General features: G+C 41.8%; 1 protein-coding gene and 1 non-coding gene across 4 annotated transcripts in view; one reads left to right on the forward strand and one right to left on the reverse strand.

The window, feature by feature from the left end:
* APMAP (adipocyte plasma membrane associated protein) overlaps positions 1–22,185 on the forward strand; it is a 72,799-nt gene that overhangs the window by 18,236 nt on the left and 32,378 nt on the right. Inside the window, exons 4-9 of one of the 3 annotated variants that reach the window (XM_063114306.1) lie at positions 5,642–5,734; positions 6,835–6,951; positions 8,040–8,214; positions 8,746–8,880; positions 9,357–9,549; positions 19,609–20,337. In XM_063114306.1, coding sequence (XP_062970376.1) covers positions 5,642–5,734; positions 6,835–6,951; positions 8,040–8,214; positions 8,746–8,880; positions 9,357–9,549; positions 19,609–19,635 — 740 coding nt within the window. In that variant the 3' untranslated portion in view covers positions 19,636–20,337. Of the gene's footprint in view, positions 1–5,641; positions 5,735–6,834; positions 6,952–8,039; positions 8,215–8,745; positions 8,881–9,356; positions 9,550–18,389; positions 19,553–19,608; positions 20,338–22,185 lie in introns of those variants that run through there. The other 2 variants (XM_063114304.1, XM_063114305.1) reach the window with 2 other exon arrangements.
* Positions 5,131–5,237, reverse strand: LOC134391401 (U6 spliceosomal RNA). The gene has a single exon (XR_010024948.1). It is a non-coding gene; the product is annotated as a U6 spliceosomal RNA (small nuclear RNA).

Here is a 22,185-nt window from a genome sequence, read left to right on the forward strand (position 1 = left end):
CAAGCCTGAGAACTATCAGCACCGCACTCTCCCGAGTGAGCCACAGGGCCGGCCCCAAGCCTGAGAACTAGAACTGGGTCTGTTCTTATTACTTGTGCTAGAAGCAATAATCAAATGTTGCCTTTTAAAACTGGAACTTGCAGGAATTCAGGTGCAAACCAGTGGTCTTTTCTCAACTCCCAAAGAGAGCACTCTTCCTGCCTTTTCATATTCCACTGGGGCTGCTTCTCATCATACTTTGTCACCAGGTCCTGCCTTTCTTCACTGTGCATTGAGGAACTGGTTATCTGCTTGTGACATTTCTGGTCCAGTACACAGCTGGTTACATCCCTGTGGGTGTGAACTGCAGGGAGGCGTCCAGGGACCTGCTGCTGCTGCCTCATTTGGAGGTTGTCCTGGGCGATGACTGGCAGGTTGCTGGCAGTGGAGGGAGGTACTAGCTTTGGGAGAGTAATCACCAGTTAATGTGCTTTATTTTATTTGCTTTTAAGTAGGTTTCATTTTTTTTTTTAAATTTTATTTTGTCAATATATAATGTGTTTGATTATTGTGGCCCATTACCGAAACCTCCCTCCCTCCTCCCTCTTCCCCCTCCCACCCAACAATGTCATTTAAGTAGGTTTCATTTTTAAGAGCAGTTTTAGGTTCATAGCAAAATCGAGCAGAAGGTACAGAGATCTTCTGAAAAGCTTTTGTCAAGAACGGGTGTTGGGTTTTGTCATATGTGTTTTCTGTACACATGCATAGCCTCCTGCATTATCAACCTCTCCCACCAGAGCAATACATTTGTTCCAGTTGGTGAACCCACGTTGACACATCATCACCACCCAGCATCTGTGGTTTACATTAGGGTTCGCTGTTGGTGGTGTATATTCTGTGAGTTTGGGCAAATGTAAAATGACATGTATCCACCATTATAGTATCATACAGAGATATCCTTTGTGCTCCACCTGTTCATCTCTCCTCCCTTTAACCCTTGGCAACCACTGATCTTTTTACTGTTCCACAGTTTTGCCTTTTCCAGATTGTTATATAGTTGGAATCATACAGTATGTAACCTGAAAAGGTTGTCTTCTTTCATTTGGTAATGTGCATTTAACGTTACTCCACGTCTTTTCATGGCTTGATGACTCATTTCTTTTTAGCACTAATATTCCATTGGGATTGACAGAGTTTATCCATCCACCTACTGAGGGACATTTTGGTTGTTTCCAAGTTTTGGAAATTGTGAATAAGGCTGCTATAAATGTGTGTGCAGGTTTTTGTGTGGACATAAGATTTCAGTTCATTTGGGTAGATACCAAGAAGCATGGTTGCTGGATCATAAGGTAAGAGTAAGTTCAGGTTTGTAAGAAACTACCGAAACTGTCTTCCAAAGAAGTGGTACCATTTTGCGTTCACATTAGCAGTGAATGAGAATTTTGATGCTCCACATCTTTGCCAGCATTTGGTGTTGTCAGTATTTTGGATTTTGGCCATTCTAATAGGCGTGTGGTAGTATCTCATTGTTGCTTTAGTTTGCAGTTCTCTGCTGACATGTGATTGTGGAACATCTTTTCATGTGCTTACTTGCCATCCGTCTATTTTGTTTGGTGAGGTGTCTGTTCCCATCTTTTGCTCATTTTTGTAATTGGATTGTTTGTTTTCTTATCGTTGAGTTTTGAGAGTTCTTTGTGTATTTTGGATAACAGTCCTTTATCAGACATGTCTGTTGCAGATATTTTCTTCCAGTCTGTGGCTTGTATCTCATTCTCTTGATAGCGTCTTTCACAAAACAGAGGTTTTTAATTTTAACGAAGTCCAGCTAATCAGTTTCTTCATGGATTTTGCCTTTGGTGTTGTATTTAAAAAGTCATTTCCATACCCAGGGTCACCTAGGTTTTTCCTGTGTTATCTTCTAGGAGTTTAATAGTTTTGCATTTCACGTTTAGGTCTATGATACATTTTGAGTTAGTTATCATGAAAGGTAAAGGTTTGTGTCTAGATTCATTTTTATTTTGCATGTATTCATTTATTCTAGCACCATTGGTGGAAAACACTATGTTTTCTCCATTGTATTGCCTTTGCTCTTTTGTCAAATATCAGTTTTCTGTGTTTATTTGGGTCTATTTCTGGGTTCTTTATTCTGTTCCATTGATCTATTTGTTTTTTCTCTTGCCAGCACCACACTGTCTTGATTACTGTAGCTTTATAGTGAGTCTTGAATTTGGGGTAGTGTCAGTCCTCTGACTTTGTTCTTTTCCTTCAATATGGTGTTGGCTATTTTGGGTCTTTTGCTTCTTCATATAAACTTTAGGATCAGTTTGTTGATATCTACAAAATAGCTTGCTGGGATTTTGATTGGGATTGCATTGAATCTGCAGATCAAGTTGTGAAGAACTTACATCTTGACATTATTGAGTCTTCCTATTCATGAACGTGGAATATCTCCCTATTTATTTAGTCCTTTGATTTCTTTCTCAGAGTTTTGTAGTTTTCCTCATATAGAGCTTGTACATATTTTGTTATATTTATATCTAAGTATATCATTCTTTTGGGTGCTGGTGTAAATGATATTGTGTTTTTAATTTCAAATTCCATGTATTCATTGCTGGTATATAGGAAAGTGGTTGACTTTTGTATACTAACTTTGTATTCTGCAACCTTGCTGAAGTTATTCAAGGAGTTTTTTTGTTGATTCTTTCAGATTTTCTGCATAGACAATTATGTCATCTATGAACAAAGACAGTTTTATTTCTTCCTTGCTAATCTGTATACCTTTTATCTCCGTTTGCTGTCTTATTGCATTAGCTAGGACTTTCAATATAATGTTGAAATGGAGAGTGATAGGGGACATCCTTGCCTTGTTCCTGAACTTAGCAGGAAAGGTTTGCATTTTTCACTATTAAGTATGATGTTAGCTGTAGGACTTTTGTAGATATTCTTTATCAAGTTGAGGAAGTACCCCCTCTCTTCCTAGCTTGCCAAGAGTTTTTTAAAAATCACGAATGGGTGTTGGATTTTATCAAGTGCTTTTTCTGCATCTCTTGATATGATCATGTGATTTTTTTTCTTTTTTTCTTTTTGCCTGTTGGTTTGATGGATTACATTAGTTGATTTTTGAATGTTTTTTTTTTTTTTTTTTTGTCGTTTTTTCGTGACCGGCACTCAGCCAGTGAGTGCACCGGTCATTCCTATATAGGATCCGAACCCGTGGCGGGAGCGTCGCCGCGCTCCCAGCGCAGCACTCTACCGAGTGCGCCATGGGCTCGGCCCTGATTTTTGAATGTTGACTCAGACTTGCATACCTGGGATAAATTACACTTGGTCATGGTGTATAATTCTTTCTATACATTGTTGGATTTGATTTGCTAATATTTTATTGAGGATTTTTGCATTTATGTTCGTGAGATATTGGTTCATAGTTTTCTTATAATGTCTTTGGTTTGGGCATTAGGGTGGTGCTGGCTTCATGGAATGAGTTATTAGGAAGTATTCAGGCTTTTTGTATCTTCCGAAAGAGACTTTAGAGAATTGGTTATAACTTCTTAAATGTTTGGTAGAATTCACCAGTGTTCTCTTCTGGCCCTGATGCTTTCTGTTTTCAAAGGCTAATTATTGATCCCATTTCTTTAAAGATATTGCCTATTTCTTGTGTAGTTTTGGCAGATTGTGTTATTCATGGAATTGGTCCATTTTGTCTAGGTTGTCAAATTAGTGAGCATAGCATTGTTCACTAAAATTTATCCTTTTAGTGTCCATGTGATTTGTGGTAATATCCTCTTTTTCATTTCTGATATTAGTAATTTGTATCTTCTCTCTTTTTTTTTCTTAGCCTACCTAGAGGTTTATCAAGTTTATCAATCTTTTCAAAGAATCAGCTTTTGGTTTTACTGATTTTTTTTTTTCCTCTGTTGATTTCCTGTTTTCAATTTCATTGATTTCTGATCAAGTTTATTTTTTTTAATTTCTTTTTTTGTATTAACTTTGGATTTTATTTTCCATTCCTTTTCTAGTTTCCTAAATTGAAAATTTAGATTATTGATTTAAAATCTTTTTTCTTTTCTAATAAATGCATTCAATGCTATAAAACTTCCCTTTGAGTACTGCTTTTGGTGCATCCCACAAATTTTAATGTCATATTTTCATTTTCACTCAGTTCAAAATATTTTTAATTTCTCATGATATTTCTTTGGACCATATGTTATCTAGAAGTATCTTGTTTAACCTCTAAGAATTTGGAGATTTTCCAGCCATATTTCTGTTACTGATTTCTCGTTTAATTTCATTGTGGTCTGATAGCAGACACTGTATGATTTCTGTTCTTTTAAATTTGTTAATATGTGTTTTATTGCCCAGAATGTTGTCTGTCTTGGTGAATGTTCCATATGAGCTTGAGAAGAATGTATATTCTGCTGATGTTGGGTGAAGTAGTTGATAGCTTTCAACTAAGTCCAGTTGATTGATGGTGCATTGAGGTCCACGTCCTTCCTGATTTTCCGCCTGCCGAATCATTTATCATGTATGGATGTTGAAGTCTCCAACTATGATAGTGCATTCTGTTTCTTTTTGTGGTTCTGTCAGTTTGCTTCACATATTTTGATGCTCTCTTGTGAGGCATGTACACATTAAGGGTTGTTATGTCTTTTTGGAAAATTGACTCCTTTATTATATAATATCCTTCTTTATTCTTGATAATTTTCCTTGCTCTGAAATCTGTTTTGTCTAAAATTAATATAGCTAGTCCTGCTTTTTTGGGTTAGTGTTAGCATGGTCTACTTTCCTGATCCCTCTGCTTTAGTCTATATGTGTCTTTATATTTAAAGTGGGTTTCTCATATGTAACATATAGTTGGGTTGTGTTTGATCCACTGATCATGTCTGTCTTTTAATTGGTGTATTTAGACCATTTATGTTTAAAGTGATTATTGAGGTATTGGATTAATACTCACATCTACCATATTTGTAACTGTATTCTATTCTTTGCCCTTGTTCTGTGTTTCTCTTTGTGTCTTCCACTCTTTTTTTCTGCTTTTTGTATAGTTTTAAATTGAGCATTTTATATGATTCCATTTACTCTTTCTTAACATATCAGATATACTTCTTTTTTTACTTTTGGTAGTGGTTGCCCTAGAGTTTGCAATGTACATTTAAAACTGTGGAACATTGTATGAATTTGGGTATGATCCTTGCTCAAGAGCCATGCCAATCTTCTCTGTATTGTTCTAATTTTAATATATGTGCTGCCAAAGTGAGCACTTATGTGCTTTAATTTTATCCTGAAGGAGGCCTAGTTCTCCTTTAGTTGGATATAGACAGTGTCAGCAGCAGACACTGACCTGAGTGAGTATGAGCAAGGTCTCTGAGTGCTGAGTGGCAGCCTGAGAGCCCCAGGACTGAGAAAGTCCTCACAGTTTTTATTGCTCACTGGTGTCTGCTGCACCCTTGCTTCAGAGTCAGGTTTAGGCCCCATGCCTGGCCCCACAGTTGTATTGCCGCAGGTGTATTCCCACATGTCACTTCTCCTTCATTTTCAGTATACCATTTCCTCTCTGGAGATGGACAACATATACAAGTCCCTTCTAATGTAGAAAAAAGTGGCATGGTCACAGTTCTTAGGCTAACCCTGTACTGTTCTTTCTCCTTTTTGTGATTTTAAACAGATGTGATGTTTACTGGTACAGCGGATGGACGGGTTGTAAAACTTGAAAATGGTGAAGTAGAGACCATCGCCCGGTTTGGCTCAGGCCCGTGCAGTAAGTTGGCAACAGTCCCCCATACCATGTGTCAGAAAGGTGCCAGATTGCTGTATGGAACTGCTTTTCACTGGAAGTCAGTTTTTCCCTGGGAGAAAAAGAACCCCTGGCCATGGCAGGCAGAGTGTGAGGTGGTATTGTTATGATCTCTTCATTAGAGCTGTGGGCTGTGAACCTCATGGTGCCTGGTGGTCACCCTGCACTCACAGTTGCCCATCTGGGCAGTGGCTGCAGCCCCTGCTTGACACTTCATGGCACACCCCTCACCATTCATTCCACTCGGGTCTGTGTTCACTTTTGTACTAACTTCAGAGATTCGTGGGTGTGGTCACAAGTGGCTTTTTCTTTACTTGGATGCTTAAACGTAGTTCCTATGTTAGTTTCTCACGAATTTTGGCAGCATCATTCAAAGCGAAAATACCCTTAAGTCACTCAGATTTTGGAAAACCACAATAGAAAAAAAATCCCACCATTTAAAAACTGGTAGTTCAGAGACTTCTTATTAGTTATCATTTTTTAATAGCTGGAATATTTTTATAAAAATCATACATTCACTGTAAAATGCAAACATCACAAAGATACAAAGGAGAAAGTGAAGATCACCCGAGTCTTGTCAGGTGTAACCATTGTTAACATTTTAGTGAATAACTTTTCAAATGTTTTTCTGCTCATAGATACCCACACCCACACAGTTTTATATGATGGTTCCTTAATCTGCCTTTTTTTATTCCATTTTGGCAGTAAGTACCCTGCATTGAGCACCTTGTGGTAAACAGCCTGCAGTGAGCACCTGTAGTGAGCACCCTGTGGTGAACGCCCTGCAATGAGCACCCCACAGTGAGCACCCCCAGTGAGCAATAAGCCCCTATAATGAGCACCCCTCAGTGAGCACTCCCTGCAGTGAGCAACCCCACAGTGAGCACCTGCAGTAAGCCCCTATAGTGAACACCCCACAGTGAACACCTGACGGGGCCATTCTAGCTCTAATGCATGGTCTTTTTTTGTGCTGTCAAGAGGGATGGATGAGATACTTAGACACTGAGGAGGGCACAGGTAGAATTTTGGACCAGCCACCTATTCCTATCCTTTTGTTTTCCTAGAAACCCCAGATGACGAACCAGCTTGTGGGAGACCCCTGGGCATCCGGGCAGGGCCCAATGGGACTCTTTTTGTGGCTGATGCATACAAAGGGCTATTTGAAGTAAATCCTTGGAAACGTATGTGATGATATCTTATTTCCTTCTCTGATGATTTTGGATCTTTTAAACAATATGAGCATAAGTAGATTTAATAGAATTTGTTAAAGATGGTCTGCTGGACACTCTCTAGTGTTTTCTTATTCATTGAATAGTGCTGAAAGCATTGCCTACAAATATCATCTAGTTTTAAACTCAGAAAAGTTCCTACCATGACTGCATTTGGTCCATGCTCTGATTTTCTTGGGCATTTGTATTTTAGCCACAGGTTCTCTAAAGGACTCATTTCAAGGATGTTAGAACCCCTCTTTCTGTCCTTATATTTCTGTGTTTCTCTTTACATGGTGCATGTTTTCTGTTTCTCAGGCTTCTCTTTGTTGCCTTCTCCCTATCTCTGTATTTTTTCCAGTTCCTTCTCCCTCTCTCCCTGATGGGTCATGCTGTCACCTTTACCAGTGCTGTAATGGTTGCTGCACATGCTTTTCTGGTGGGGATATGTGCTGTGTGGGAGTCTGTCATCGTGGGCACTGTGGGGGGCCTGAACTTGTGCACTGCAGACTGCCCGCCCAGGGGGCCCTATCTCTACTGCTTGCAGGCTGTGCAACTGTACGAATTACTCGGCTCTCTATAGGGATAATAGTAGTACCTGCCTCATGGGATTGTTATGAAGGTTTAAATGAGGTTATACATGGACAGAGCTCAGCACTCAATAAATGTCCTCTTATTTTTAAAAACTTACTACTGCTACTTTATTTGAAAGCAGATAAGTAGAACATTTTATATTGCTCTTTAAGCAAACAAATAGAACGAGTGCCTTTTATATAACACTCTTAATAGATTTATTTGAAGTCAGCTGACTTCAATAAAATAGAGTTCCTCATCCTTACAGAAAAGATTCTACCTTTAATGAAGTTAGTCTTCAAAAAATTCATCCACTAACAGCTAATACACTTATTTACTGTAAGAAGGAATAAATCTTCTGACATGAAATAAGAAGCTCGTTTTAGTTTTTTCCTTTTAAATTGGTTAGGCCAATTAATGTTTTGAAATTTTTGGAATCAGGTTCTTAGAATGAAAGCAAATCCTTTTCCATCTTTTTCTAACTTCAGGTGAAGTGAAACTGCTGCTGTCTTCCGAGATGCCCATTGAGGGGAAGAAAATGTCCTTTGTGAATGATCTTACAGTCACTCGGGATGGAAAGAAGATTTATTTCACAGATTCTAGCAGCAAATGGCAACGACGAGATTTCCTGCTTCTGGTTATGGAGGGCACAGATGACGGGCGGTAAATGTTTATTTCAGGTCTTTCCCTCAGTTAACCAGCCAGGTAGCGGGACTTCAGCAGAGCTTATGACTTCTAGGAACCATGGGAGTGTTTTTGTGTGTAATAGTTCTGCTTCCAGGGTAGGACCTGATGGCTTCTGGGAACAGGTGACGGATGTAACAAAATGGAGCAAGTTGTTTTTACTCTCTCTCGATGAAATTAAACGGGCCAGTTCTTCTGAGGGTGTTGTTCCAGGCTGTCTGGGTTTCAGGTCACCCCTCTGAAGGGGACTCCTGTGAGGCTGGAGCATATGCCTCCTCTCCCCAATTTGGTCATCACAAGAACTGAGTGGGGGGTTCTCTGGAAGAGGATGCCATGGGTCTGCTCGGATGCAGAAGGGCCTCCGGGGCCTGGCCACTCCAGTGTGAGGCTCAGTCACCTTCCACAGGCCCCAGCCCAGGCCCTGAAGGTCCAGAAGGGGGAGCAAAGCTCCAAGCCCAAGGGGAGGCCATGGGCTCCCCCCATGTGACCCTCTGCTTTGGCATTGCACAGCCTGTTGGAGTACGATACCATGACCAAGGAAGTAAAAGTTTTATTGGACCAGTTGCGGTTCCCAAACGGAGTCCAGCTTTCTCCTGCAGAAGACTTTGTCCTGGTGGCTGAAACAACCATGGCGAGGATACGAAGGTGCGTGTGGTGCCAGCCAAGCTGTCAGTTGTTCGCCAGAGCTTGTCATGGGCTGGGATGGATATGGAAATGTGATTGACAAAAATCTGAGATGCTGTAGGGCACTTTCTGCTCTGTCATGATATGATAAGAGTAGAATTCAAGGGTGTGTTTTGTTTCTCCCATTTCTCAGTGTACTTGAGAGTCCCAGGGAGAGTGTCTTGGTTTAATGCTGACTGTGCAGCCAGAGCCCTGTTTCTCTGCCAGGTGGGCCTTGGTCTCAACCCCAACCCCCAGCTTCTCCTCTGTTCAAGCTTGTCCAGAGCTCCCAAGGGCTCCTCAGCAGCTGTGCTTTTGTTCATGATGGACACATTTATAGTAGTTTCCTTAAATATGTTTAGGTCAAGGCCAATTTGGTGATTGGCTAACATTTTTTCCTTAATTGGGGTGGGGTGGGGGAGGTTACTGCTCATTGCCTGTTTGGGTGGATTTTTCAGAGTCTACGTGTCTGGCCTGATGAATGGAGGGGCTGATCTCTTTGTGGAGAACATGCCTGGATTTCCAGACAACATCCGCCCCAGCAGCTCCGGAGGGTACTGGGTTGGAATGTCAAGCATTCGCCCTAACCCTGGGTTTTCCATGTTGGATTTCTTATCCGAGAGACCTTTTATCAAAAGAATGATCTTTAAGGTAACTATAAAAAATTATAATATCAAAAAACAGAATGAAAGTAAATCTTCTTTTTTTATTAAATTTTAAAATTTATTTTTAACATATTCATTCCTACAAATTGTGATATTTCTTTATGCCCTTTACCCACCTATCACTTCCCAAACCCCTTCCTCCCTCCTCACCATTTCTAGTATCCTTAGGTTTGTTCTTTCTTTCCGAAAGTTCAATGTATTGTTGTGGGCTTTCTTTCTTTCTTTCATTCCTTCTTTCTTCCCTCCCTCCCTCCCTCCCTCCCTCCCTCCCTTCCTTCCTTCCTTCCTTCCTTCCTTCTTTCCTTCTTTCCTTCTTTCCTTCTTTCTTTCTTTCCTTCCTGGCTGCCAGTTATGAGTGAGAACATGTGGTATTCCTGTTTCTTTGTCTGGCTTATTTCACTTCACATAATTTTCTCCCGAGTCATCCATGTTGTTGCAAGTGGCAGAATTTCATTCTTTTTTATGGCTGAGTAGTATTCCATTGTGTATATGTACCACATTTTTTTAATCCAGTCATCTGTTGATGGACACTTAGGTTGGTTTCATAATTTGGCTATTGTAAATAGAGCTGCAATGAGCATGGGAGTGCAGGTATCCCTTTGACATGATGATTTCCATTCCTTTGGGTATATACCCAGTAGTGGGATTGCTGGATCATATGGTAGCTCTATTTGTAGTTGTTTGAGAAACCTCCATACTATTTTCCATAATGGCCATGCTATACAGTCCCGTCAACAGTGTAGGAGGGTTCCCCTTTGCCCACATACTTGCCAGCATTTGTTATTCTTGGTTTTTTTAATAATGGAAAGTCTAAGTGGGATGAGATGATATCTCAATGTGGTTTTGATTTGCATTTCCCTGATAATTAGTGATGCTGAACATTTTTTTCATGTATCTGTTGGCCATTTGTATGTCGTCCTTTGAAAATGTCTATTCTCCTTTGCCCATTTTTAAATTGGATTATTTGTTTTCTTACTGTATAGTTGTTGTATATTCTGGATATTAATCCCTTGTCAGATGTATAGTTTGCAAATATTTTCTCCCATTCTGTAGATTGTCTTTCTGCTCTTTTGATTGTTTCCTTTGCTGTGCAGAATGTTTTTAGTTTGATATAATTCCTTTTTTTTTTTTCTTTTGTTGTATGTGCTTTTGGGGTTTTATTCATAAAGTCATTGCCCAGTACTATTACCTGGAGTGTTTCCCCTATGTTTTCTTTTAGTAATTTTATGGTTTTGGGTCTTATATTTAAGTCTTTAATCCATTTTGAGTTGATTTTGGTATATGGTTGAGAGGTACAGGTACAGGTTCATACTTCTACACATGGATGTCCAATTTTTCCAGCACCATTTATTTAAGAGGCAGTCTTTTCTCCAATGTATGTTCTTGTGCTCTTGTCAAAGATCAGTTGGCTGTAAGTATGTGGGTTGATTCCTGGGTTTTCTATTATGTTCCTTGATCCAAGTGTCTGTTTTATGCCAGTACCATGCTGTTTTAGTTACAATAGCTTTGTAATATAATTTGAAGTTGGTTAGTGTTATGCCTCTGGTTTTATTTTTTTTGCTTAAGATTGCTTTGGCTATCTTTTGTTGTTCCATATGAATGTATGGATTGTTTTTTCTATTTCTGTAAAGAACGTCATTGATATTTTGATGGAGATTGCATTGAATCTGTAGATTGCTTTGGGTAGAGCGGACATTTTCAGAATGTTAATTCTTCTCATCCAAGAACATGTTATGTCTTTCCACCTTTTGTTATTGGATTATAAAAACACTATTAATTTTTGGGTGTTGATTTTGTATCTTGCAACATTACTGAAATTGTTAATCAGCTGTAAGAGGTTTTTGGTAAAGTCTATAGATTTTTGTATATATAAGATCATGTCATCAGCAAACAAGGATAGTTTGACCTCTTCCTTTCTAATCTTGTTGCTGTTTATTTCTTTCTTTTGCCTGGTGGCTCTGGCTAGTACTTCCAATACTATGTTAAATGTGACTGGTGAGAGTGGGCATCCTTGTCTTGTTCCTATTGTTAAGGGAAAAGCTTTTCCCCATTTAGGATGATATTGGCACTTGGTTTGCCACATAAATGACTTTTATTGTATTGAGAAAATTTCCTTCTGTACCTAATTTACTGAGAGTCTTAATCATGAAAGGATGTTGAATTTTGTTGAATGTCTTTTCTACATCAGTTGAGATAATCATATGGTTTTTGTCCTTGGTTTTGTTGATGTGTATCACATTTATTGACTTGCATATGTTGAACCAACTTTGTGTCCCTGGGATGAATCCCACTTGATCATGGTGTATAATTTTTTTTGGTGTGTTGCTGTAATCTGATTGCTAGAATTTTGTTGAGGATTTTTGCATCTATGTTCATCAAGGATATTGGTCTGTAGTTTTCTTTTTTTGTTGTATCTTTATCTGGTTTTGGTATCAGGGTGATGCTGGCCTCATAGAATGAGTTTGGGAGAATTGTTTCTGTTTCAACTTTTTGGAAAAGTTTGATGAGATGTATTAATTCTTCTTTAAATGTTTGATAGAATTCAGCTGTAAGGTCATCTGGTCCTGGGCTTTTCTTTGTTGGAAGATTTCTGACTATTGCTTCAATCTCATTGCTTGTTTTTGGTCTGTTCAGGTTCTCTGTTTCTTCTTGGTTCAGTCTTGGTAGTTTGTGTATGTCCAGAAATTTATCCATTTCCTCCAGGTTTTCGTATTTGTTGGTGTACAGTTTATGATAATCTCTATGATTCTTCATATTTCTGTGGTATTGGTTGTAATGTCTCTCTTTTCATTTCGAATTTTGTTATTCGGATCTTCTGTCTTCTCTTTTTTGTTAATCTAGCTAATGGTATGTCTCCCTTTTCATTTCAGATTTTATTATTCAGATCTTCTGTCTTCCTTTTTTTGTTAACCTAGCTAATGGTATGTCTATTTTATTTATTTTCTCAAAAATGTAACTTTTTGTTTCATTGATCTTTTGTATTGTTTTTTGGGTCTCTATTTCATTTAGTTCTGCCTTGACCTTGATTATTTCTTTCTGTCTACTACTTTTGGGATTGGATTATTGTTGATTTTCTAGTTCTTTGAGGTGTAATGTTAGATCATTTATTTGAAATCTTTCCATTCTTTTGATGTGTTTATTGCAGTAAACTTCCCTCTTAGTACTGCTTTTGCAGTATCCCACAGGTTTTGATATGATGTATCTTTATTTTCATTAGTTTCAAGAAATTTTTTGATTTCCTATTTAATTTCTTCCCATAGGTCATTCAGGAGTCTGTTGTTCAGTTTGCATGTGCTTGAGTACTTTACAGTATTTTGCTTGTTATCGGTTTCCAGTTTTAATCCATTGTGGTCTGAAAAGATACTTGGGATGATTTCAGTTTTTTAAAATTTGCTAAGACTTGATTTGTGACCTACTATGTGGTCTGTCCTGGAGAATGTTCCATGTGCTAATGAGAAGAATGTATATTCTGTACTTGTTGGATGAGATGTTCTGTAGATGTCTGCCAGGTCCAACTGGTATAAGGGGTAGTTTATATCCTATGTTTCTTTGCTGATTTGTTGCCTGAGAGATCTGTCTGATGCTGAGAGAGGTGTGTTCAGTTCACCCACTATTATTGTATTTGGGTCTATCTCTTTCTTTAGGTCTAAGAGTGTTTGCTTTACATATCTAGGTGCTCCACTGTTGGGTGCATATGTATTTATGATTGTTATGTCCTCTAACTGGATAGATCCCTTCATCATTATCTAATGGCCTTCTTTGTCTCTTTTTATGGTTTTTGGTTTGAAGTCTGTTTTATCTGGTATAAGAATAGCTACCCCTGCTCATTTGTGGTTTCTGTTTACCTGGTGTATCTTTTGCCATCCCTTCTCTTTTAGTCTCTGTTTGTCTTTATATCTTTATAGATGAGGTGGGTCTCTTGAAGACAGCATATAATTGGGTCTAGCTTTTTAATCTGATCAGTCAGTCTGTGTCTTTTGAATGGGGAGCTTAATCCATTTACATTTAGGGTTGTTATTGATAAGTGTTGCTTTACTCCTGTCATTATATTGCTTTTGGTTTAGATGTTTTAAACATCATTTGTCACTTTCTTCCCCTTTTATTTTTCATCTTCAGTGTTAGTCAGATTTTTGAGGTGACATGATTTAGCTTCTTTCTCTTTCTTGTTTGCATTTTGGTTTTAATTGTGGGTTTTGCTCTTTCTTGTGAATCTGTGATATTGATTATCATTTTTGAGATTTCAGATGCAGGACTCCTTTGAGTATTTCTTGCATGGCTGGTTGTGTGGTAGTGAACTCCCATAATTTTTGTTTGTCAGGGAAATACACTGTTTCTCCGTCTTTTCTGAAAGATAACCATGCTGGATAAAGGATTCTTGGCTGGCAATTTTTTTCTTTTGGTCTTTTGGATATATCATCCCATTTTCTTCTGGCCTGTAAGGTTTCAGTTGAGAAGTCTGCTGTTAGTCTGATGGGGGCTCCCTTATAGGTGACTTTGTGCTTTTCTTTTGCTGCTTTTAGAACTCTTTGTCTTTGAGTTATGCCAGTTTGACTATCATGTCTTGGAGAGGATCTTTTTGGATTGAATCTGTTTGGGGATCTTTGGGCTTCCCAAATCTGAAGGTCTGCATCCCTCCCTATACCTGGGAAGTTTTCTGTTATTACATCCTTGAATAAGGTGTCATTGCCTTCTCATTTTTCCTCCCCTTCTGGAATACCCATGATTCAGATGCTTGAACATTTGAAGTTTACTGCTAGCTCTCTTAAATTTTCTTCATTTTTTAAAATTCTTTTTTCCTTTTTTTGTCTGCATAGGTTACTTCAAAAAGACCATCTTCGAGTTCTGAAATTCTTTCTTCTGCTTGCTCTAGCCTTCTTCTCAAGTTTTCTGTTCTGATTTTTATTTCATTGAGAAAATTCTTCATTTCTAGGAGTTCTGTTACATTCTTTTTTAAGTTATTAATCTTTGTAAATTTCCTCCTTCATATCCTGGAAGGATTTTTTTGTTGTTTCATTGTGTTCTCTAGTTGATTCTTCTCTTATTTCTTGGAGTTTTCTTAAAATCAATGCTTGGAATTCCTTTTCAGACATCTCAAGGGTTTCTTGCTTTATGAGGTTTGGTGTATAAGAAATACCACATTTCTTTGTTGTCATATCTTGTTTATTTGTAGTTCTAGTATTTTTATGCTGATGTTTGGTCATCTGGTAGAACACTTGATTCTTCTATCACTCTGGAGTGGGTTATGAGGGGGAAGACTTCTGCTGTAGGTTCTGCTGATGACTCCTCTTTTATCAATGCAGTTGAGTATGTGGTGGGCTGCCTTGGGTCCTGTTTGACCAGTGCATGGGTCCTGTGCGCACTCACCTGTGTGGCCCATGAAGTGGGGTGGTGGGGACTGCAAGCCCCTCTGGTGCTCAGGTGTGGGCGGGGCTAGCTGCTGCTTCAGTCCCAGGCTGGGCTCAGGTCTTGTGCATGCTCACCTGTGTGGCCCACATGGTGGTTCAGTGGGGCCTGATGGAAAATGAATGTAATTATCTTTTTTTGATCTTTATAGCACTAAAAATTCTGGTTCTTCTGATGATATTTGGTACCTTTCATGAGTACCTAAGAACACATTTTATTCTTCATCCTGAAATGAAAATTTAAACATTTGAACCCTTAATTTCGTTTTTCTTCTGGTTTCCCTGTTTCTGGGTATTTTCACTGTCAGCGTCACCATCGTGGCTTCTGGGCTTCCATTCTCTCTGCCATGGCTGTTTGAGAACTCCTCTGCTCTGCTGCAGATCCCATGACTTTGCCCTCTGCCCCACACCCTTCAGGTTCATCTTTCTGCCCTTCCTGTGGCCACATGTGAGAACCACATACCTGGGCCTCCATTCTGCCTGCTCCCTCCTGCCTTTTTGGAATCTTGCTGTCACACCCCACCCCTCTCCATAGGGTTCTGCCCTCTGACCTAGCATAGCAAACTCCTTCCCATTAAAAAAAAATCACCCACTCCACCAAGGGCCAGCCACAGCCCCTTCAGCACAGCCTTCACTCACTCATCATCCTACTCTTTTCCCAGGGGCTTCCCTGAAACACCCTGAATGGTAACTCAGAGTGTCTGTACTGTAGAGGAATGACTTACTGACATAGGCTCTTGTGTAATGCAGACGTCTTTTTTCCCATCAAGCTCCATTTGAGAGGCTGAATAGATACTTGAAATTAATATTGACTATTTGAACAGCTATGTGAATATTTGTTAACAGGCAGCAGTTACTGAATCTTCAGTGCTGGGCTGGGTGCTTGGCCCCTCCAAGGGGTGAGGGGCTGTGTGCATGTTCTCGGTCAGGCTGGCCCAGGCTGTCAGTGGTGTGAGTTCATTAGGTCACTGTGAGGGAAATCCTGATCTCTTCAGAGACCTATTCCTCCTCTTTGCCTTATTGGCTCCAGAGCCAGTGTCTGTTCCTACCGAGACTTAGGAGGAGGTGGAATGGTGGGGTGGGCTGGGACAGGGGTTTTGGAGAAGGCCAGAGCAGCTGTAGCACAGTAAAGCCTGGTGTCCCTACCTGAATCAGGTCTTCTCCATTTAGCCATCAGCAGGTATGTGATGTCAGCTTGCCTCATTATGGGGGTGGTACTTCTGGTCTAGTGCCACGGGATTTATTCTAGTTTTCTCCCCTTCCATTTGTACCTCCCTTCCCTAGTAGTGACAAACCTGGATCCCATTATCCTTCATATATTTACCTATTTGATCAGTCCCTCCCAATGCAACCAATCAGTAATCATCATCCCCCTCATATGGCCCCTGCAGGTCTCTAGCATGCCACACTGGGCTGTCCCCTTCTTCCCTGACCATGTGCAGGAGCCAGCCTTCCCCTCAAGGGTTCTGATTCCCTGCACTAAGCCGTCTCTGGGTGAACACCATCTTTACCCTGCTTGGGCTCTGATGCACTATGCTGTGCTAGGCCATCCTATTGTTGGGACACCTTCTCATCCCACTTTGGCACAAGTAGCTTCTTGACTGAATTGTTCAATAGGGAGGTGAGGTAGTGCAAAGAATTTTTGAAAAGTTTTAAAAGGATAACTGCAGTGGCTGTGTGGACATGGCTTATAGCAGGGATTGACTGGCTGTGGGGACGCCAGTGTTGTGGGATAGGAGTCAGGCAGGGTCCAGGGTAGGGGTGGCGCACACACAGCAGATGGCAAGACTGCAGTGGCTGGGCCCGTAGGGCATGGAGTGACTGGGATCTGGGTGAGGCTGGGTTTTTGGCATCAGCAGCTGGGTGTGAGGGCCCTGTCTCCTGAGCTGGGGAGTCTGGAATTTGAAGTGTTGTTAGAAAGTCCAGGTGGAGATGGGCCCCAGGCAGTGAGGGATTTAGCACTGGGGGTTGGAAATATAGGTGGAGATTAGAGAGGTTTCTGGGAAAGTGACTAGTTGCAGTAATGAGAGGATGAGATCTCGTAGGGATAAGACGGAGAGAGAAGAGAGGAAGAGGGAAACATCTAAGACCAAACAGCAAGAGGTCGCGTTTCACAGATTGTGGGAAGCCTTGAGAAATTTTTTGAGCTGTAATGCAACTTTGATTCATGGAACGTTGAACCTTCTAGCATACAGTCAACTATGTCTGCTTGAATATTTCCAGTTACTGGGAGACGTTATTTGTTGGACACTTGCAATTGTTTGGGTATTTTCCCTTTGTTAAGAGGTAGAAATCTGCCTGTCAATTTCTATTCGTTGTTCTTATTCAGCAGAGTGCTTTGTCATAATTTCCTACCTGGTGTCCTGCTGTGCCAGAAATAGTGTATCTTGCCATCTAGTTTCTCTGCTTAAAATTCTTCAACAGCACTGTGTTACCACAGAGTCCAAAGCTAAGCCCCTTAGCCTACCCATGCCCAGGGGGCACTAGAGGCGTCCTGCTCAGCACTTCGTGAGTGGAGGTATCCCCCAGGATCTGTACGCTGGGCTTTAAGGAAAGTGGTGGGATTGGCTTGTTTAGAAGTGATATCATGTGGTGAGTGGACTTGCTCATTTAACCCTTCCAGGCTTTTATTTATTTATTTATTTTTAAATTTTGGAACATGAACTGCTGTCAAATCTCCATCATTTGCACCTTGCACAGTTGGAATACAGTCATGTGTTGCTTAATGATGGGGATATATCCTGAGAAATGTGTCATTAGGTGATTTCATCCTTGTGTGAACAGCACAGAGTATAGTTACACAGCCTAGATGGTATAACCTATCACACACCTAAGCTGTGTGTAGCCTGTTGCTGCCAGCTAATGTTGCCCCAAACACATGAGCAGTGCATTGCGATATGATGTCACTAGGTGATAGGAACTTTCCAGCTCTGTTACAGTCTTAGGGGACCACCATCATATATGTGGTCCTTTGTTGGCCAAAATGTTATTCGACACATGACTGTATTTTAAACCTAATCAGAGGACTTGTTTATTCTAGGTAAACTGTGCTGGTTTCGACCCAGCATTCTGGTGGGTCAAGGTCATTGTAAGCCTTGTCTTCAATGTTGTGACTTGCTCGAACATGATTTATGTTTCTCTGTGTTCTGGCAGGGCATCCAGAGGTGTGTGCCTGTGGCTGTCCTCATGCTGGGTTGGCCTCCTCGGCCTGATCTGCATGAGGGCAGGGGCTGGGTGGTTCGAGGCTTGCTGTGGGGATCCCTGTGTGGGAGCTGGGTTAATCTTGGCTCTGCCCTGAGGGGCTTTCATGTCACCAGGAGAAGTCAGGCCATTGCTGGGTAGTGAGGAGCTACATAGTGGGACCTGTCCCCAACGATGTCTTAGTCAGAAGGTAAACTCTCCTCATGCTGTGCTTCCCTTCCAGTTGTTTAGTCAGGAGACGCTGATGAAGTTTGTGCCGAGGTACAGCCTGGTTCTAGAACTCAGCGACAGCGGGGCCTTCCGGAGAAGCCTACATGACCCCGACGGGCTGGTGGCCAGTTACATCAGTGAAGTGCATGAGCACGATGGGCACCTGTATCTGGGCTCCTTTGCGTCCCCCTTCCTTTGCAGACTCAGCCTCCAGTCGGTTTAGCCCCTGTGATAGCTGCCCCTGCGTGTGTGCTGGGAGTTTGCACACTCGGGCACCATACCTGGTCCAGGAGGAGCAGTGGGCAGGGCTCTGTCCACGTGTACCTGTCAGTCCTTGGAGGTGTGATGGGAATGGTGGCTGCAACCCCCAAGGTTGTGCAGGCCCTGAAGGGCACTCCTCACCTGGGCTTGATTTTGCATTTAGAGGGAAGCATAACATATCTGCCTTGGGGAAGGTAAATTTATGGAAAGCCATTTTCTCTTAAAAAGAAACTTTCTAAGTACAATAATTCCCTAGGACTTGGGAAACTTCATGTACTTTTAACATGGCTCAGGGTTTGGTAACTAGAGCAGTAGATGAGCTACCCAGGGATCTTATTTTGCCATGGCTCTGTCCTGCCAGCTTCAGTGTCTTTACTGTGAGGTGGGGCAATAGCTTTCTTTGGCGAGGACATGGAAAGGGCAAGGGGAGCGCAATGCACTGAGGCCAGTGGTGGGAACTGTGCAGCCCAGATTGCGGAACTGTGTTCTTGAGGATGTGTGGGACGTGGGCCCATGGTCCCTGGGTTTTCCCTCTGTGGTGGAGGAGCATCACTCCTACCCTCCCTCTCCACCCACTCCAGCTCTGTCTCCCTCTGTGCCAGAGGTTTTCAGACTCCTGAGTAAGTGCATAGGGAAACATGTGATTCCCACAGCTTAAAGAGGACTTCACTGAGTTTCTCTCTGTGAACTACCTACCCTGCTGGAATTGGATGATCCAGCAATTCAGTACCTTCTGCAGGGGTGCGTTTAGGAATGTCCTGTTTCTCCACCTTTGCTCTTTCACCTCTCAACCCACAGATATGAACAGTGCACGTGTTAATGTCCTATTTAATCGAGTGTCGAAAGCCCCACGTTTTTGTGCATCTGGACAAGTGTGGTCATGATTTTGATAATAAATAATGATAATTACATTGATTGAGCCTGGGAGTTTCTTTAATTATTTTAACAGTGACTGAATTGATTTCCATCAGGTGTTGCTAAGAGGATCGTCTTGCTGAAGATGCTGTTTTGGGGGCAAGCAGTCTGTTTGACTTGCCCAGGAAGCCACGGGACCTCTCTCCCAGGTAGAAACCGGCTTCAGGGAGCAGACAGCTTAAGCCGTCCTTCTCCTGGTGCTGATTCATTCTCATGCAAGTTGATATTACACTTCTCTCCTGTTTTCCAGCCTGTAGAATGGGACTGATATCTCTTGCTTTCTGTCCTGGGTCTTCATGAGGTGACATGAGAGATTGTGTCTCTGGAATTGTTTTAAATAACTAGATAGAGACAGTATTTACATAGGTAATGATTCAAGAATTCAAAGAGAATGGATAGCTATGGTAGAATCGGAACACTTATGTTGTCACACTGGCTAACCTTTAACTGACCCCTTGTACTGGTCAAGCTTTAAGTCAGGGGAAGAGTCAGGAGTTTGGTGGACAGTTAATCTCACTGCATCGCTCTGCTTGGGGCTGGCGCGGCGGCAGCAGCAGCAGAGTGGGGGTGAGGACTGGCTTCAGCCTAGTTGACATGACCCACGTTGTGTCACATAGACAACTGTTATTGTTGTTCATACAGCTGTATAGGAGAGCAAATTGAGTAGTCATTATCAAATACTTTTTAATAGCTAATGATGTATCTCACAATATGATGTGTACACACATAAGGTAATACCTGATCATGCTTTCAAAAAGAACAATTTAAATGTGCTCGGCCTAAAATTTGACTTCTTGATTCTTTAATTGAAAGTAGAAAGCTTTGCTTTTAGTGCTTAATTTTCACTGATGCAAAAAAGCTGGTAAATTGCTTTTCACAGTTTTCAGCAGAGGAGTCTTGATTTAGACTCATGTTGATTTTCTGTCTCCAAGTGTCATTTCCTGTACTTTATGTGCTAATTTGGTATGGTGAGGTGCAAAATATAGTTGTCTTACTAGGTTCAAGTATGCGGTATGCATTTGCTGTAAACACAAGGGATTTGCTCTAATGTGCATTCTCAACACTTTAGCGTTAATCAGGTGACTCACTGTGTGCTCCTGTCATCTGTTACAAAAATTCCACTAGGATTCAGTTACTGCCTTCACAGGACAGAGACTCATTTCTGAGATTTTCATTATCAACATAAACTTGCAGAGTAGTCTGTAGTTTTGAGTTTTTCATGTACACTGACTCTTTTAGTGATGCAAGGATGTGTAGCCTCATTTTACAGATGGGAACTGAGGCTCAGAGTGCTCTGTGACAACCAAAGGACTCGTGATGACATGGCTAAGGAATATGCTTGTGGAGCTGGGAGAACAAGAGACAGGGTGGTGTTCCCAGGACCTGGCTGGGCAGTGGCCACTGCCCCAGCTGAGAGTCATGGCAGGGTTCTGGCCCTAACCTTGGCTGCACAGCAGAGTCCTGTGGGGCTCCCAGCTCTCGGGCTTCACAGGTAGCCCCGTGGGCAATGGTGGGGAATAACTAATGGTTTATGGAGCATTAGTTACAGCCTCAGGCCATCCGCAACCTGCAGAGGGAGCTAAGCCCTCTGAACAGCTGAAGTGCATGCCTGGCAAGCTGACTCCATGAGAGTCTGTGTACAGCTGGTGAGCCATGTACAGTGGCATGGCTGGGAAAGTTCTAGAACACTCAGGGCAGGGCTCTGTCAGGATTTTGAGTGGTTTTGGTCAGTTTGAGACCTTGAACAAAAGTATTTCTTCTTTTTGGCCATAATTCTGGTATGTTTTAGAATCCTGGGACACACGATGATGGCACAGCTCCCCTGTGTCAGGGTGAAGCTGGTGCATTTATAAAGCAGGTAAAGCTGGGTCGGCAGTGTGGGGAATTCAGGTCCTACCTAGCTGACGTCCACCCCTCCTCCAGTGGGTGCTTAGTCTCCCGAATTCTTTGGATCAGCCACGGGTCTCTCTAGCAGTTCCTTCCTAGGGGGTTCTGGTGTGCCCAGTCTGGAGAGAGGGTCTCTTCTAGCAAAGTCATTATGATTATGAAAGCAGGTGCCATGTCTGTAGTTAGATGTGGGCCTGTGGTTGCTTGCAGGGCCTGCTGTCCCAGCGGTAGGGACACCTTGTCTCCAGCGGTTTGGCTGTGGAGGTGGCTCTGACAAGGCAAAGCCTGCCAGCTGCTGGCCTCTGGAAATCAAGGTCTCGTTACATGGCTCCTTTCCTTCTAGCATTGCCATGGCTGGCTTAAGAGCCTTTTAAGGAAAAGCATTTTCTCCTGTAATGCGTGATACATGAAGCAGATTAGGAATTATCGAAATGGCAGCTATGTTAGAGTAAAGCCTTCACCCGGAGTTCAGGTCCTGAGGGTGCCCCCCACAGGCTGCAGAAGGCTGAGATCGGGTGCCACACAACTAATGGGCTTCTGGGGTGGCTGGGTCTGCCTTGGTTGTGAGAGATGGGATAAATTCCTGTCCCTAAATGGTGTACATTAGTGGTCAAACCTGGGAGTGTGACGGTTAGGATTTGAAGCAGCGGGAGGGCTGGAGCCTGGCAGGGCTGCGGAGTTTGGCTGTGGCTGGGGCAGGCGCTGGGGCTGCCCCTTCCACCCCATGCTTGCCCCCACCTTTCCCA

This window comes from Cynocephalus volans, chromosome 11 (assembly GCF_027409185.1).
Source record: "Cynocephalus volans isolate mCynVol1 chromosome 11, mCynVol1.pri, whole genome shotgun sequence".
Classification (NCBI taxonomy): Eukaryota; Metazoa; Chordata; class Mammalia; order Dermoptera; family Cynocephalidae; genus Cynocephalus; species Cynocephalus volans.